The sequence below is a fragment of the Melospiza melodia genome, chromosome 15 (assembly GCF_035770615.1).
Source record: "Melospiza melodia melodia isolate bMelMel2 chromosome 15, bMelMel2.pri, whole genome shotgun sequence".
Taxonomy (NCBI): Eukaryota; Metazoa; Chordata; class Aves; order Passeriformes; family Passerellidae; genus Melospiza; species Melospiza melodia.
Window position 1 is genome coordinate 17,671,066 of NC_086208.1, and position 17,538 is coordinate 17,688,603.

Here is a 17,538-nt window from a genome sequence, read left to right on the forward strand (position 1 = left end):
TGGCTGCGCGCCGCGAGGGGGGAACGGCCGGCCGGTAGGGGGCGCCCTCTCCTGCCCCGCGCCGGGCCCTGAGGGAGCCGCGGGGGCGCCGGGAACATCCCGGCCGGGTCAGGGCGTCTGGCGGGCGGTATCCCGTCCCTGGGCGGTATCCCGTCCCTGGGCAGCCCCGTCGTGTTTCCTTCCTCTCCCCTTCCTCAGCATTAATTGAATTTAGACACGGTTACGGCAGCTCGCTTGACAGTCACATTCCTTTCCCAGCGCCAACCACAGGGCCGGTGCCAGGGCTTGGAAGATCAGGAAAAAAATTAGGTTGGCGATATCATAGAATGGGTTAGGTTGGAAGGCACCACAGAGGAACATCTGGTCAAAGCTCCCTGCTCAAGCAGGGTCATCCCAGACCACAGTATATGGACATACAAAGATTTTGGGCAAGGACGCCACATACTCCTGAAGCACTCATTGCATGGATGAAAATAAGAAACAAGTGCATAAAGATATATAAAAATTGATTTTTGCTACCAATTCCCATTTTCACTGAGCTCCTTCCACTTGGCTGGGCCACATCCTGCATGTCCTCAGCTGTGCGGGGATCAGGAAGAGTTAATTTGGACAGGGGCTGTTGGAAGCTGTAGGGTGATTTCCAAGAGCAGAAAGGTTTCCGCTGTGCGTGGTGGGCTTTGGATGGGATCCCGTGCTCCTGGCATGGTTGAGTCACGGAAAGCAGTCAAGACCCAACCTGTTAGCAGATTTAAATTGTGGTGGCCCGGCAGAGCAGCGTCCTAGAGTTTAAACTTTGCAAAAATCTGCAACTTTGTTGCTGAAATTGTAGAGGAATTCAAAGGAAGACCCATAAAAAAGTGTGAATGACTCTGGCAGATCTCCCTGCAGCACTTCCACCAGAATTGTCCAGAGCCGTACTGACAGCAGGAGTGGCTCTGAGTCCCAAACAAGTGGAATTAGGTTTGGATGCTCATCCCAGGGAGGGCAGGCACTGGGGGAGTGCTGAGAAAAGGGTGTTTGGAGCTGGGAACAGGACTGGTGAGACATGAGCGCGTTAACACCATTCTCCTTCTTCCAGGCATTGAACAGGCAGCAAGAGCCACATTTTCTTGGTGAGCTGCTCCTGTACAAGGAGAGAGGCTGTTTGAGAGTCAGAACCTTGGAGCTGCTGCCAGCTCTTCACCCTGTTGGCTGTGCTTTTCCAGGCACCAAGGGACACCCACCATGGGCTGGTGTAGCACCTCAGAAAGCCCTGCCCTGCACAGGGCCTCTGCAGCACCTCACGGACACAGGAGCATGTCCCACCTCCTGCTGTGGCCTCAGGAATACCCCTTGTTCCTCCTGTGGGATGGCACTTGGAGGATGTTATCTGTGGTCAGCAGCAAGAGCAAAACTGGGGACCTGCAAGCAGCTCCCAGCAGGAAAATCAGAGTAAGCCAAGATCCATGGCTCAAACTCTTTATTAACATGAGATCAGATGAGTTTTAATAGCTCTGTGTTTCCCACTCTCTCTTTCAGGGCTCTCTCTGCTCCTAATAAGAATTTACCAAAGCAAAGGGACTGGCCTGGACCCATTCAAGTGAGACAAAATCTCAGTTTGGGGCTGCCTTGCTCTGTGTCAATAGTGTAACATAACACAGAAAACAAAACCTCAGAGCCTGAATTTCCCTCCTGCCCTGCTGTGAACCAACGATTCCAGTGCCTCTCTCCAAGGCCAGGCCCTGGCTGGCACAGAGTGGGGCAGAGCTCCCCCATTCTGTGGCAATCTTCTGCTCCCAGGAGCCACGAGGCAATTTGATTTGTGAGCTGCCAAACCTGGCCTGAGCCCTCCACAGCCACGTTTAGACCCAGACCACCCCCTGACTTCATTTGCTGAGGGACTGGAGCTGGTGCCTCGCAAGGGTTTGACAAGGGGGCTCAGATTTGTTTCACTTTTTAGTAGATCCTTTCTCCCACCTTCCAAAGTCCTCTGCCAGAAAAATAATAACAATACAGAGAAAGAATAAATTTAATAGTGTGGGGGAAGAGAGGCACCAATAAAGAGAAGTCTGTAACTTGCTGCATGGAAGGACTTGCTCAGTGGCTGGGCTGGCTGGCACAGACTACACTGGAGTAGGGATAATCCCAATGGAGCATCCCAGGCTTCCAGAGCATTTGGACAGGAGCCCAAGAGGCTGCAAACCCCAGGACAGGGGCAACATCCCAGGCAGGCCTTGGCGTTGCCAAGGGCTGGAGCCAGGAGCGAGGTACAAGCCCCACAGATTACCCACACAACAGAAGAGGAATCTGTCTTAGGAGCAGCACTGATGGTTTTCTTGAATCCAAATCCCAACGTTCCAGTGACACACATTAATTGAACACCACAGACTTTTCAGAAATGCCTTGAAATTGCTATTGATAAGGATAAGGTGTGTGTGGGCAGGAGTGTGGTGCTGTTGGGTGGTTGCATTGCTCCCCTGCTCCCAGCCTGTGGGGAGGGGGGTTTCTCCTCTCACCATCACAGAGATGGATTTGGCCCTGCAGTTCCTAGGAAACAAGCCCTTTCCCCCTCTGAAACTGGTGTTGGGGTAGGTTTTTTTCCTTCCATTTTAAATGTACATGGAGGAAGCCAAGTTTCATGGCCATAATTGCAGAGTTAATAACCCTTTGGAGACTGCAGACATGTGTTATATCCATCTTCCCCAGCAGCCACTTGGCTCGCCGCCTGGAAAATGCCAGCATGGGAAGGGTTAACTTGGCCGCTGCTCAGCTTCTCCCTTCTCCAAACCCTTCCTGTCCTGGTCCTCTCCCCGACCCCACAGGTGCTGCTCTCCTGCCGGGACACTCCGATGCTTTTGCTGCTCTCCCCGCAGCTCCTCCCCTCTCTGCAGCCTTTGGGAATCGGCAATTTCCTCCTCTCCAGGGGCTTGGCCAGGCTGCTTGGGCACAAACCTGGCAGGTGCTGCTGTTACCTGTGCAAATGACCCCCCAAAGAGGCCAGAGACAGTTTAGTGACAAGTAAGGACCAACAAAAGTTCTTTTGTAACTTCAAATCATCAGCCAAATAAGCACAAGTAGTTTCAGAGGTGCCAACAGTGGTTTTCTTACAGACTGGCTTTACACACTGAGCCAGAGGTTCAATTAAAGCTCTTTGGTGGAGGGTGTTTCAGGCTGTGCTGCTTCATGCTGGACTCACTTCTTACAGGTGGTCTCAACCATCTTTAAGGTCTTTTTCAGCCTAAACGATTCTAAGTGGATCACCAGCATCCAGTACTGTTCATGCAGCCTCAGCAGAGGCATTTAGGGGGTCTCTCCTTACAGCAGCCTGAATTCTCCCAAGCCTGCAAGAGAAAATCTCCCTCTGGGACACCTCTCTCAAGTCGGGCTCGAAATGGACAGTCTGCTCATGAGCTCCTGGGAATAGCAGAGCAGAAAGAAAAGTGACAGTGACCCTGGAGGTGTCCAGGGACAGAGCTGAGCCACCAGCACCTGTGTCCTCAGGGGAGTGCACAGCCTGCTCCAATTCAGCTGAGACCATGGCAGGAGAGCTGCCCTTGTCTTTCTCCTGGCAGGGGACTTTATCCACAGGCTGACAAGGGTCCCTTTTGTCACAGGGAGTTTGCTTTGGCTGAGCTGAGTCTGTCTCACAGTGAGTGCATCACATGAGGCTTTCCCTGAAGATCTTCCCTGCAAACACTTTCCCCCTGCCTATCTCCAGGGGGCTCCCAGCTTCACCCAGATGCAGTGGGGACAAACACCCTGCTCCACAGAATACTGAGAAATGAGAAGAAAAATATTCCTGTGGGATAGGGGCTGAGGAATGGACTCCTGAAATTCCAGGTTGCTTCACATCTGGCTCCATTCCCACCCTGGTGCCACTGCTGTCTGTACAAAACCTTCCAGGGTAACTTTGGTGCAGATTTGCAGGGATCAGGACCAGAAAATAACTGCACACAACAACTGCAGGGATCAGGACTGAAAATAACTCACCACAGCAGGTGAGAAAAGCCAGGAATACACAAGAACATACTCCCAGCGGAGCAACACAACTGCAGGGTGCTGGGAGAATCCGCTCCCTTGGGGCAGGCAGCACTTTGTGTAGAGAAATCAGAAATGAAAGTGCTCCAGCACCTCCAGGCAGGCCATGCTGGGGTTTTCAGACAGACAGACAGACAGACAGGAGTGGTGCGGGTCAGGCTGGGATGGCAGGCTGTGCACTGATACCATCGGCCGGGTCAGCCACGCGTCACTCCCCAGGCATGCGGGGACAAACGGACAAAGCAAAGAGCTGCCCTGCTTGACCCTAAAGTTCAGCCAGGCTTTTTATGGAGTCCAGTGTTGCCACCTCTGATGATGTTATCAGGAACCTGGGAATAGCTGGCATTTTCTTTTGTTATGATTTATGGTTTGTTTGGGTTTTTTCCTCTCTGGACCTTGGCTCCTGCAATCATGAGATTGATTTCTCATTTAACTCAATGTTTGACCTCCTGACAGGCTGGGAAAGTGAGCTTGGAGAAGCCTGGAGGGTTTTTGCCCAGGAGCAAACTAAAAAAGTTCCTAACCATGGGATTGTTTAAGATAATCCTTTCTCAAAAATGATGCTATTGATTCTTTTTGTGTGTGTGTGTGTGGAGGCAGAAGCTCTGAATGCTTGGTGCTGACAATGGCAAACCCCTCATGCAGGTGCCACCTCCTTGGCACTGGCAATATCCCACATCTGGTGTTTTCCATCTCCTCTCAATCATCTCCCTTTGTGTCCAACACCTGCCTTGGATGAGGATCATTCCCCCAAACTGAAAATTTCATATAAGGCTTCTCCTTCTCTGCCTGCTCCTTGCAGCAGGACACAGGGAGCCAGAGGGGGAGTTCTGTAAGCCAAGAAGGTGGTGCAGGGCTTGGAAGAGGTGATGCCAAGGGGATGCACAGGGCACTTCATCCATCTGCATGGATGCTACCGAAGCCTGGACCGGGTGCAAGTTTGCATCTCCAGGCTGTGGAGCTCACTGAAAGCAGTGAAAGCACGTTTGTCCTCAGGGGATAAAAGAGCAGGGTGGGCAGGATGTGCTGTGACCACTGCAGGGCCACATCTGTAGCCCTGTGCACTTTGGCAGGTGCTGTTCCCCTCACACTGCTCTAAGGGATGGCAAGGGCTGCCTTTTCCTCCACAGCCAGAGAGGAAACCCCAGTGCCCACGTCAGCACAGTGCTCAGAGTCACTAACATGAGGGTCAGTGCGAGGTCTGGAGGGTGCAACACGCCTGGAGTCTGAAAGACATCCTGCTCCTAATCAGCAACAGCCACCAATACCTCATCCCAGTCCATTTGGGGCCAATATTGTCATTTTTCTGCAAGGTCATACAGTGAACCAGGAACAGAGTTGAGATGTTCCTCTGCTGCTGGATCATCTCTCCCAACAGAGCTGGCAATTGGCTTTGGCTTGGCTGCAAGTGTTTGTTCATAACAGCCAAGCATCAGTGTCACTCTGTTTAACCTGCCAGCTGTCAGGACTTCTGGGCTGGGCACACAGAGGAAAGGAGGGGAGGTGTGTGTCAGTCAGCCTCCTGGCAGGGAGCATCCACCAGCCCCTTCCGTGAGCTGGGATGGAGGGAACTGTGCTGCACCAGCCCAGGGAAGCCCTGCATGGAGAGAGCCTGCAGGCAACCCCAAAGCTCCAACCTGCAGGGACAGGCAAGTCAAACCCAGCTGACTCCTGGCTCTGAGTGAATCCCAGGGATGAGCTGGGGTCAGCTGGGAACCAGAGATGGTCACCCAGCATCCAAACACCTCCTGTCCACCTACAGCTATGGAGAGAGCTCATGGAAAGTTTTCATCCTGCTATCAAAGCAAACCAGATCCCAGCTCTCATAGCTGAGCACAGCCTGACCACGAGGGTTGTGCCAAATGGGATTAAAACACTTTGTTTGACCAACAGGTCCTTTTTTCCTGCTGATACCCGTGGGGAGTGTAGGAGTTTGCACCTCATGCTTGTGCTGGAGAGCCTGTCTCCTGAGGTGGAATGGCACCATCAGAATGGCAGTGTAACCCTCATTATTCTGCGAGATTTATCCTCCTTATTTGCATTACAGACATTAAGGACCTAGATGAGAACAGGGCTTCACTTACCACCAGCCACAAACCCGGTGGCTGAAAAATATGTAGGTTAAAGAGACAGTATGATAAATGACAGGTAGTAAAGCAGTGTCAGAGCAGATTTAACATCCTTTCTTCTCTACCCCAGATACACCAGGTACAGCTCTGGCACCAGGAGAGAAAGCAGGACACTGCTGCAGTACAGGGAAAGGGCCAGCAGTGACACCCAGCAGATGCCAGCCCTTGGGACACCAGCACAGGGGGACTCTGGGCTGGCACCAAACACTCAATCTCAGCAAAATTTAGCAGCTTTTTACCCGACACCTGTTTCACTGTCAGGGACCGATCAAGTGCAAATACCAGCTGTGTGAAGTTTGCATATTCAAGGCGATATTCAAGGGAATCTGTTTTCGGGGGCAAACAGACGGACAGCAGCGCTCCCGGAGCCGCGTCCCGACGGGAGCCGTGTCCTGCTATTGCCACCTCGTGGGGCCGCGCAGCAATGACCCGGTCACCGGCACGGGCTGGCACGGGCTGGCACGGGCTGGCACGGGGCGCTCTCACCTCTCCAAGGGCACCAGAGCCGGAGGGAAGCATTCCCCAGTTCACTGAACGCTCCGCACGCCCCGCAGAACAGGCGGGGTTACAGAACAGTCCTGCCCTTGGGCCCAAGGGGACATCGCTACAGGGTCCTGTTCTCTGCTCACCCCTGCAGGACCCAAAGGGATAAAAAAAGCTGCAAACACACAATCACTACCTGACCTCGCTGCCCTTGCACTGGGGAAATGTATGAGACATTCTTTGGTTGCTGAATAATTCCTCCTTTAAATCAGCAAAGGAACTAGGTAGGATTTGCACAGCCTGATAAGATTTAGCACAACCTGATAAGATTTAGCTCCTGCTTCTCACAGATTCTCACAGATTCTTATGAAATCCTAGGATTTCTCCTGTTCTGTCTACAGCCCATGACAACTGAGACACTTACCCAGAGATGCAGCAGGAAGGCCTTTTAGCAGCTTTCTCCTGCTCTTTGTTGTAGAAAGCAAACACAGAAATCTTCCAGGAGCTCTTCTGGGACTCCTGGGATTTCCAGCCAGCCAGGAAAAGCACAGAACCAGCTCTGGGGTCCACGGGGGAGTCAGGCTCACCCAGCACTGGAGGTGAAGGTTGGGGTCATTGCCACAGCTGCAGGTCTGCTGGGCTCTACCCATGGCTGCCCCGGCCCAGCCCCAGCCCAGTCCCCTCACTCACATACTGGGAACTTTGTGAAGGAGCTTTTCCCAGATCCTCCTGCTTTGCTCGGCCCTGGGAACTCTGGCTGGGCTGTGTGAAGCTGCTGGTGCCCGGGGAGAAGGAGCTGTCCTGGCTGCAAAGTTCATCCCTGAGTCCAGGCAATGCTGGCTCTGCTGCTGCTCGGAATGCTGCATACACAACTACTGTCTTTTTCCTCCTCCTTCTCTTGGGACTTGTTCCTCCTAAGATTGATCCTGCTCTGCTTTATGATTCTTGGTGATGTCAGTTCTGTGTTTAAGCCATTGCTGTGTTGTCCCAGCCATTTCTGCTCCTGCTTTTCCCTCTGCCCCCTTCTCTCTCCAGCTGCACCCACGTGCTGAGGCACTTGTGACAACCACAGCAGCTATTTCACCTCTTCCTGGTAAATTTGGCCTTGGATTGTGGGCAAGGGAACCCAGGCATTGCTCAGATCCTGAGCAGGCAGGGGACAGGATGCAGAGTGCTCGCTGGAAGTGAGGATTCTGCCTTGAAAAAGAGAGGACTGCTTTGCCAGGAATGTCTTTGAGAAGATACGTGCCCAGCTTGGGAAGAGGCAGAGCTGTGCTCAGGTGAGGGTCCTGCAAACAGAAATATTAATTTTCCAGGGAGGATTTTGCCCTGGGGCTGTGCCTGATGGCAAGAGAATGCAGTGCTGTGCTGTCCTTGTTATTGCTCACATGAGATCTGTGCCTAATTCTCACCAGTATCATGAGAAAAACTCCTGTGAATTTCAGTGGAAATTTAATCACTTATTTCCCTGCTCAATTTACCTTCTTTTAGACCGGCTTCTTTTGTGGTAGGAAAAATATGGACTTTTCACCACCTGAAACAACTGCCTGGGACCTGTTTCTTCCCACCCAGCTCAAAACAGAGCTCCATGGCTACAAGGCCATGCTTCTTGCACTTCAAAGTCACTGTGGAGAGGGTTTATACTTGTTATTCCACTTAATGTTTCTGACTTTGAAATGATTATGGGGTCTCCTCTGAATGCTTTATAGGGTAACAAAACTCAGAAGAATAGGGCTCACTCCAGCTGAGTAAATAGAAGCTATTTTCATAAATCTTGAGACTATTGGAACATCAACAACATTATCCTGTGTGGGTTGTTATGACTTTGTGTTTGCAGATTTGTGTGTTAAAGCTCAGGCTTGTGCTTTCAGCCTTGTCTTCTGTTACAGTAGAAACTTCAGGTAGCCCCAGAGAGGGTTCTCCAGTCCAGTGACCTCTCAGAGCCCCTCTTGAAGCTCTCTGTAGCCAGCCTGGGTGGAGGTCACACTGCTTTGATCACCTCCTTTTCCTTGGAGGGAGCCTATCAAACTGCCAGGGAACCAGGAACAATAATTTCCAGTGATTTGGGGTGAAATCAGCTCCCAGGTACATTCATGGCTCATGTGTGGATCCTCACCAAAGGTTCCCAGCTCAGGGGCAGCCCTGGGCCTGCTCTGGAGCTCTCACACCTGGGCTGCATCCGTGGGCTCAGCATGGACTGTCATTCCTGGTGATTGCTGCTCTTCAAACCCACAGCTGGGGGAAGTGCCTGTGGAGATGGTGTTTTTCTTCCAAATTCAGCAACTTTTTTTTTTTTTTATTCTTCACAGTTTGCAAGTTGTTTGTAGCCAAAACTCACACAGCCCTGCTCGGTTTGTTTTCCGTCTACTTTATTCTTACTCATAAGCTTAAAAAAATCAGCTAATAAAACCAAAGGGTTCTGCTAGAGTTCATTATTTGGGCTGAAACACCTTCCCTTCTGTTTGATTGCCCATGGGAGGAGATGGTGAGAACCTCTGCAATCTTCCCAAGCAGGGAGGCAGAAATGGAAAGAGGAAATATGGAGCAGTTTTTCAGTTGATACAAATGGGCACAACCCCCTTGTTTTCTGTAGAGCTTTTCTGCTTTTGCCAGCTGAAGATCCACGGCTGAGCTGTCTCACAGGTGCTGGTGATGAGCCACTGATAATGCCACAACAACCTGCTGGAACACACACAGCTTCCTAGGCAACCCTACTGTGCACCTCAAAACCCAGCTGGGTGGAGGTACAAGCAGGTGTAACATTCCTGGTGTACTCAGGAGCACTCACAAGTACTTTAATCAAAGCTTAAACCTTGAAAAATACAAAGGATGAGTGATGCCCCCATTAATTTTGCTTCCTCTCCACTTGTTAATTGTTCAGAAAACCACAAGTTCATTTACAGACATTGCTGTTAGGTCTTGTGAAGATTGTGGGCCACCCAGCTTTTTCCAGGCAACAGAAAAACTTGGAAGAGTAAGGAGTTATTTCCTGAATGAATGACGCTCCCTTTGAAAATCTTGGAGGGAATGGCAAGCAGAGAGGAGGACACTGCAAGGCAGAGAAAACAAGGAAATCCTTACCTAGGCACGTCTTTTAAAAAATATTTATTTGTAGTGTGTATTTCAATTTACCAAAGTCAGTGCCATTAAGAACAAAAAAGTGATAATTATACCAAATAACATGAACAGTCAAAATGAGTTCTGTGGTTAAAGGAGATCTGTAAACCCAATCCAGAGCAGACTGACAAATCTGACACAAGTATGGAGGAAGCATGGACAGGAATATATGAACTAAATCCAGAGAAATTAAACAGAAGAGTTTCCCCTGCATCTTATGGACTAAGATTTGATTTGCCGTCTAGAGCTCTATCAGAAATATGTGGCACAGTCAAAGTGACACAGCAAAACCAGATGCACAGTGTCAACTCATTGAACCAGGACACAGTGTGTGAAATGGTAAAAAGAAAATGTCAGAGTCTACCTGTGCTCCCACACACACCCACAGTTGTTCTGCACCTGCACTTTGAGACTCTTTGTACAACAAGATTATAAAAATGTTGAATCTTCATTGCATTGAATAGACTGAAAATCTTGAAGCACCATGACATAAATTTCTTTAGCAGAAATTGTGCCCCCATGATCTCAGCTTTTTCTTTCTGAGTTTCCATCAGTAGAAAGGGGGAAATTAAATGCACATAACTCCAGGAACGACCAATCTGATGCTAACAGAGGACACTCTGACAGCCCATTCCCACTTCTTTCTGTGCTGTGGGTATTTATTACCAGGATCTAGTGATTTACATTCAGAATTTTTCGGTCTAATCCCCTTGGTTGTCCATGACAGTAATCCCTGGAAAGGGCCCTCCATGGCCTGCCTGCCTTCCACCCCTCCTCCTGCAATCTTACTTAGTTGCTTACTGTGCCCAGACTTCACCTTCAGGATAAGAAGTTACTTCCATATTCTTCTGTACTCACCCAAAATTTCCCTCAAAGTTTTATACCTGAGTGTATTTATCTACCTTTTGTTCTTCCTCTAAGATCCCAGTTTCACATCAACTTAGAACAACAGTTCTTGCAATTAGGTTGGATGACTGCAGTCCAAAATTTTTCCTAGGCAAGACTCCAATAGAGTTAATTGGCTTCAGTGGGAGACTTGTCCTGAGTAGGAAAGGCAAAGTTTTGGCCTCAAGGAGACTATAAATTCCAGTTTAAAAATCAGTAGTTGTTCAGAGGCTCATTCCTGTGACAACATCATCCTTTGTGTTTCCTTTCCTAAATTCCTTTCCTAGTCATAGGAGGAAAGCTTCTGGCACCAAAATCAAATGATAATACCCTGGCCACCTCCCAAAGCCCGTTAGATCTCGAAGAAAGCGCCGTTGTCTCTCCCAAGGAAGTGTAAATCCTCCAAGACGCTGGATTTCCACGTTTTGTTAGGAAAGTGTTTTTCACTCAGGCAATAAACGGGCCCCGATAACAACTGTGCCCCTGCCAAACTCTGCAGTTGCTTTGCATGTTGCCATCAGTGCCTGAACTCCCCATAATCCCCCCCTGCAGTATTTAAGGTGTTCTCCTCATCCGTGCAGGAAGGGCACTGGTGGCCAAAGGCTGCTCACAGGGTTCTGCCCACTCAGCCCAAGTGAACCACAAGCACCAGGACAGGGGTCCTTTTCCACCACCACACATCTCCCTTCCTTCTCAGAAGCTGTAGCCCATGCCTCTTCTTCAGTGTAATTCCCTTTGTGGTAAAACATGCACATTTGGGTCCAAAATGGTCAAAATACAAGGAAAAATGTAGACACTGTAAAAAAAGCCTCTGTACCAAAGCCTTCCTACAGCTTCTTGTAACTGCATGAAACAGACTTCTTTCTTCATATCTGAGATCCCAAACATTTCCCATTCTTTCAATGCTTCAGTCACTGAATGACATCCCACTTGCCAAGGAAACCTTGGGAAAACAAGTCAGTCCTGTAACACTTCCTGTAGGTCACCAATTCCTGCAGGAAGGGAACGGAGCCGCTCTGACCTGAGCGCTCTGCCTGAGGCTGCTCTGGGAGTGCTCCCCTGGCCTCCATCAAACTACTGGATTTAGCTCCCCAGATGATCTCAGCTACTGTAGAACCACATGCAGAGCCTCTCACCTCCCAAACTTATGACACAAATCCTTTATGACCCTGTGAGCTAATGCAGAGGGAAATGGGACTGGCACCACCCTGTTTACAAGGCCTGTGCTCTTCATGGAGAGCCCCAGGACTGAAAATGCTGCTGCAGCCCCACTTGTGTTAGAACAGAAGTGCAGATTTAGGATAGAGGCACTTTGGGTAAGAGGAGCTGTTACCCACGGGTTACAGCATAAACACCCTGTGGCTGAAGTCCCACACATCCAAATTTGGGTCTAGCTGATGTGATTCCCCATTTTATAAAAGAGCAGAGATGGAAATACAGATCCTGATATCAAAGAACCCCCAGCAGTGACAGTGTGACATCCTGTGCCAGTCCTGTGCTCCCCAGTGCCCAGGTACCTGCAGTGAACACTCCAGAACCACAAATCAGAGCTTGGTGGTCTCACTCCAGAGAAGGCAGCATCCAAAGCTGTGAGACAAGGTCACAATAAGGGAATGGATGAGATTTGGCTTTAACTTTCTGGTCTGAAGATGAGTGAGGAGCAGAGGGTGTTTTTCCCAATTCCCATTTCCCCTCTTCTCTTCCCTCTGCACCTTCTGTTCTAACACTGGGCCAAAATGACTGAAAGACATTTGAGAAGCCTGGAGCTCAATGGAGAATTGGGGCTGAGTTTTGCTGTTTTAACAGTGACTTCCTTGACACAATATTTCAGCTATCTATCACTTCAGAGAAAGACTATATTTCTACACTGAAGCCAACCCTTCACAGACAAGTAATTTGAATTCCTCCATGTTCACTTCCCCTGGCCTCCAGGAAATGAAATATAAGTCAGAAAAATACCCATTTTGATGAGGGTTTAAACTGAAAAGTACAGATAAAATGCCAGTCACTGTACAGCACTATCAAATTTTTCCCACATTGAGTAATTCTGGTTCCTAATGGAGCTCACACTACCTACCTACCACAAAACATCTGTGATTTAAATTGTTTGATGAAATATATCTTATATCAGATTGCAAAACAACATTAGAATCAACGGGACACTAAATTACTTGACTCTCTTGAGCTTTGCCCTTGTGGAGCACTGTCAGTCAGCGTGTCCAAACATCTTTCCACACACTCCACAACGATTCTGAAAGTGGGTCATTAACACATTTTGTTATGCAATTTCTCCCTCCCCTCCAAACTGGGCTTTTTTCCAGGCCCAGTAGCCAACAATAAATCAATCACAGTCTCTCACAAGCCTTTTGACTTAAATCCTGTCCTGTAGGTTGGGCTGAAACCAGAGCAGGAATCGCTGCAGGAGGTGAGGCAGGACAGGGCTAGTGGTGACTGCTGCTCAGGAGGTGTTTGCTTGACCCACTGCTGTTCTTGGTGCCACTCTTTGTGGACTCCTCTTCAGTGTCTGTAAGAGAATCTTCCTCCTCTTCATCACTCCGATCATCTTTCAAGTCCTAGGGAGAAGAAAGCACTGTGAACACATTTTACTGCCCCCCAGAAACACACCCTGCCCCCAAAATGGAGGCTGACATCCAAGGGGAGATCAATTAGCAGCACTTTCATTTTGCAAAACCAAATGTTCTTTAGACAAAACTGCTTCCATGACCTCAGCCCAGCCACTTGACCACTTCTTGTTCATTTCTGCTTTTCCCTGTAAAGTGTGGCTATCAATCCCTGGGTGCTGTGGGATTAATTTACAGCTGTGAAGTGCAGGCAAGATGAAAAGAATATTGTTTAAAAGCTAAATATGATGAATACACTCACCCAAACACCGGAGCTGAGAGGCTGCCTGCTTCTGACAGGTGTAAACTAAACAGTGATGAGTTGTGCCAGCATCTCCTGGCACCAGCTTTGCTCAAAGACACTTGCTGACCCTAAAATGCTCTTTCCTGCTCAGTGGCATACACAGCACATCAACACTGGCATGGGGGAGGCTGTGTCTGTACAGCTGTTGTGCATCTTGGGTTCATCACCCTGCTGAGGGAAGTGCCCAGGGGAGAATGGCAGCTCCAGGAGCAGGGATGGAAGGGGTCAGCAAGGCCCTCAGGAAAATCCCTCCCCAGCTCCATAGGGACAGTTCCTAGCATTTGGCAGTCATGCTTCATGCCAGACAGTCAAAAATGGAAATAGTGAATGTTTCCACCACAGAGAGAAAAGTCATCACACCTACCCTGTGTTTCAGGGAGAGGTGAGACCATGCTGTGCTGTTTGTCATGGCACATAAAAACCCACATCATTAGTTTCTTATTTCTCAACTCCTGCCATAACCCAAGGCTCCAAAATGTGTTCAGAAGTTTGTTTCAAACAATTGAGGCTACAGCATTAAACCCAAACACCCCTATTTTCCCTTCAGTGCAACAAGCTCACAAGAGCAGCACCTGCCTGGAGGACTTTCCACACCAGTGGGTGACCTGCTCCACAGACTCAGGGCAGGATGCTCTAGTGAGAGATGTTGTACATCCAGAAAACACTTCTTCCTAATTCCTGAGAACAGGCACCACTTTTTGTGTCTCTTTGTACTGCAGGATGCTGGGGCTTCTCCTCATGACAGAGCTCTGCCACCTGAGCCTGTGCTGGAGCTGGCAGGAATTCAGCACAGACAATCCCCTGCCTGCACAGCCACACAGGGGCCACTCCAGCATGGAGAAATCTGCTCTCATGCCATCCATCTGCACCTCAGCTACACAGGCAGAGGCTGCTTGTGCTCCCTGTGATGTGCCAAGGTCAGAGCAGTGACACAGAGAGGAGAAACCAGGGCTGTTCCTGCCCCTCCTGTATCTGCTCTTGGAATGAACCAACAATTCCACTTCCTTAGCGTGCTGCTCTGAGGTCTTTCTGAAGCACCAAATTCATACAGAGAAAATAAATAGCAGCCCAGTAATAACTCATCCAATTGCAATCTCATATCCCTTCATATATTACACTCCTAGTAAAAGTATAGGGCTAGAAAGCAAATTAAAGCCTGAGCTCTGGCTCATCACAAACTATAAACTTCCTGGAGATTTTCTTTTGCTTTTTCCCTAACAACTTACAAAGGGTATCAAAACAAACAAATCTTACTGTAAATACTGTAAAATAAACTTGGCATGCCATCAGTTAGAGAAAAGGCAAGACAGCCTTTCCCACACAATTTATGAGGTTCTGGCTCTTTCAGATCACCTCACTCCCTCCTGGTATTTTTGCCATTTGTATCTGCAGTAAAAGACAAATGCTGAGGGGGTGGGGGGAAGATTGTTGCTTTTCTGCCACCAGAAATATTTCAGAAAGAAAAGCAAACTAATCCTAAGCGGTGTCTGATGCAAATCCACTGCACACCCTGGAAATGCTCTCATCTCCCTGAGGCTGCACTGTGGGCAGTGACAGGAGCAGCACTTTGGGACTCCCTGGGAATAATGTCAGGGAAGTTTGTGGTATTTCATTTGGAGTCCCTCCTTGTGCTGCACACAAGTTGCTGGTGCTCAGGCATGTGCTTTAGAACAGCTGGCAAACTGCTCTGCTTTGAATGATGGCCAGTTTGTGATATTGATTCCTGTTTCCTATAGGAATGAGCTGGCATTTCCAGCATGGAACTGGAAACTCAGATAGAGTTGCCTTCCCAGTTTTAATGCTGTCAAGCTGGATGCTCTGATTAAAGGCACTATATGTAGTAATTAAAAAACATGTCATGTTTTTTTCCAGCTCACTGCAAATCCCTGCCTTTGAGAGAACATCTTACAGATTTCAAAGCAGCAGAATTAATTTTTTTCATATTTTGAAGTAATCACTGCAAATTTTCTTAATTCTGGGAAAGAGTGTTACTTCTGAAATTCTGATATTAATCAAGAAAAAATGCTGCTAAATTAAATCTAATTTTTATTAGATTTTGTAAAAATAAACTTGCTTCCTGACCAAGTGCCTCTACAAATTCCTGCTTTAGGAGAGTCTGGCCATTTTTGTCTGGCTTGTTTAAGTGACAGAACTTGAAATAGCAATAGCTTCATCTGTAACTGGAAATCCAAACAAACCTGTCTTTGCAAACTGTTTAACAGACCATTATAAATATATTAGGATATCCTAAGTGAAGTTTGTGCCTCTTAACTTTGACCTTCTAATAATAACAAAAGTTGTAACATTTGTAGGATTTTCTCTGCTTTAATACCAAGATGTTTTCTCTGAGCCCCTCACATCATATATTTTACTCATGTTTTCCAGCTCAAAGGCTCTCTCTGACTGTCCCTGAGCAGCAGCAGATGAATACACTATCAGGAACACAAGAGCTGGCAAACTGTAAATACCACAGCTGAGGCCATCATTAAAACTCAATGCTTCAGTTTAATGGCATCAACTGCATTTCTTATACTTCAGCTGGTTTTGGGTAACAGACAAAATGGATGTGTACATTTTCTGTTCTGGATGACTAACCAATTTAATCTTTCTAAATGGATGAATGGTTTCAAGGTTTATGAGAAGCAACACTAATGCTTTAAAGTCTGCAAGAGAGCCATTTGTAGTGAAGCCAAAGCTACAAACTTTTATAATCTTTTTTTTTCCTTTTGTTTAACCCTTCCACCTGCTGCTCAGTCTGCCTCTTTTAGTTAAATGAACCGGATTTGTTAAGGTAGCTTTGGCTTCTAGCATCTCACTGCTGTTAGAACATGTGTCATTGAAGCCATCAGCACTAGATGAACAGTAAAGGGCCCTCTGAGCAAAGTTTGTCACACTGCAGCCAGGGCTCCATATCTGCCACAGCAGGGTACTTCAAGTGCAAAGTGTAAGAGCAGAGGCAAAGACAGTGCCAGGCAGCATTAGAAGGCAAAAATAAATTATAGCAACGTGGATTGATGATCCTACAAACAGAGAGGAAACCTTAGCAACGTGCCTCTGCTTTCTCAGAAGGGGAATGGCCCTTGCTGGCAAATGTCAGTTCCTGTGAGGATGGGGAGGTCTGGACAGGTGCCCAGAGCAGCTGGGGAGGGATCTCTGGAAGTGCCCAAAGCCAGGACAGGCTTGGAGCAGCCTGGGACAGTGGGAGGTGTCCCTGCCCATGGCAGGGGTAGGCTGGGATGAGCTTTAAGGTCCTTTCCAACCCAAACCATTCCATGATTCCAACTGTGTCCATATGAGTGGTGGGAGATGGTCTAGGCCTAACTCACCTGGTGGGATCAACACTGACTCCAGGCTTCTCAGCAGCATCAGAAGATTTCAATTTGGCTAAAACTGGACAAGACTAGCACCAATTAATTTTTTGGGCTAAGCATAGATTACACCCACAAAATTAACTGGATTTCTCCTACCAAGTACTGATGTGTCAAAATAATTCAGAGCTGATTGCAGAATTTTGTTTTCTAATCTGGTGAAATTCTGATTTCTTGACTTTCAAATACTTATTCTTAACATTTAGTTGGAATTTTCTGACTCTTAAATGTATCTTCTATTAAAATGAGAACCTTATGCCTTAAATCTACCTTAAAAATATTTTCATTTAAACATCCACAAACACATTGACTAGATCTTGATTTTTCAATGTAAAGACAGTAAATTCCACAGCACCTGCACATATGGAAACAGCTTGAAGTACAAAGATGAAAGCTATTAGTCAGGTCAGCAACCACTGCCTCAAATAAAAGAGATAATAAACAAGAGAGATTATAAAAAGTCAGTCCAAATAGATAGAAAGGGGTACTTTTCTAACAAATAATACTATAAAGTTGATGAATCTCTGAGTTCAACATGTTGAATTCAACATCAATAATTCAACTCAGCTGACATATGACTTAATAAGTCTTTACTTTCCTATTGAGACTAAGCA

General features: G+C 47.8%; 1 protein-coding gene across 3 annotated transcripts in view; it reads right to left on the reverse strand.

Moving 5' to 3' along the window:
- Positions 1-9,721: 9,721 nt before the first annotated feature.
- The window catches only part of CERS3 (ceramide synthase 3), a 42,854-nt gene continuing 35,037 nt past the window's right edge, over positions 9,722-17,538 (reverse strand). For all 3 annotated transcript variants that reach the window (XM_063169929.1, XM_063169928.1, XM_063169930.1), the window contains one exon: positions 9,722-13,204. In XM_063169929.1, the coding sequence (XP_063025999.1) occupies positions 13,073-13,204 (132 nt within the window). In that variant the 3' untranslated portion in view covers positions 9,722-13,072. The remainder of the gene's footprint in view (positions 13,205-17,538) is intronic.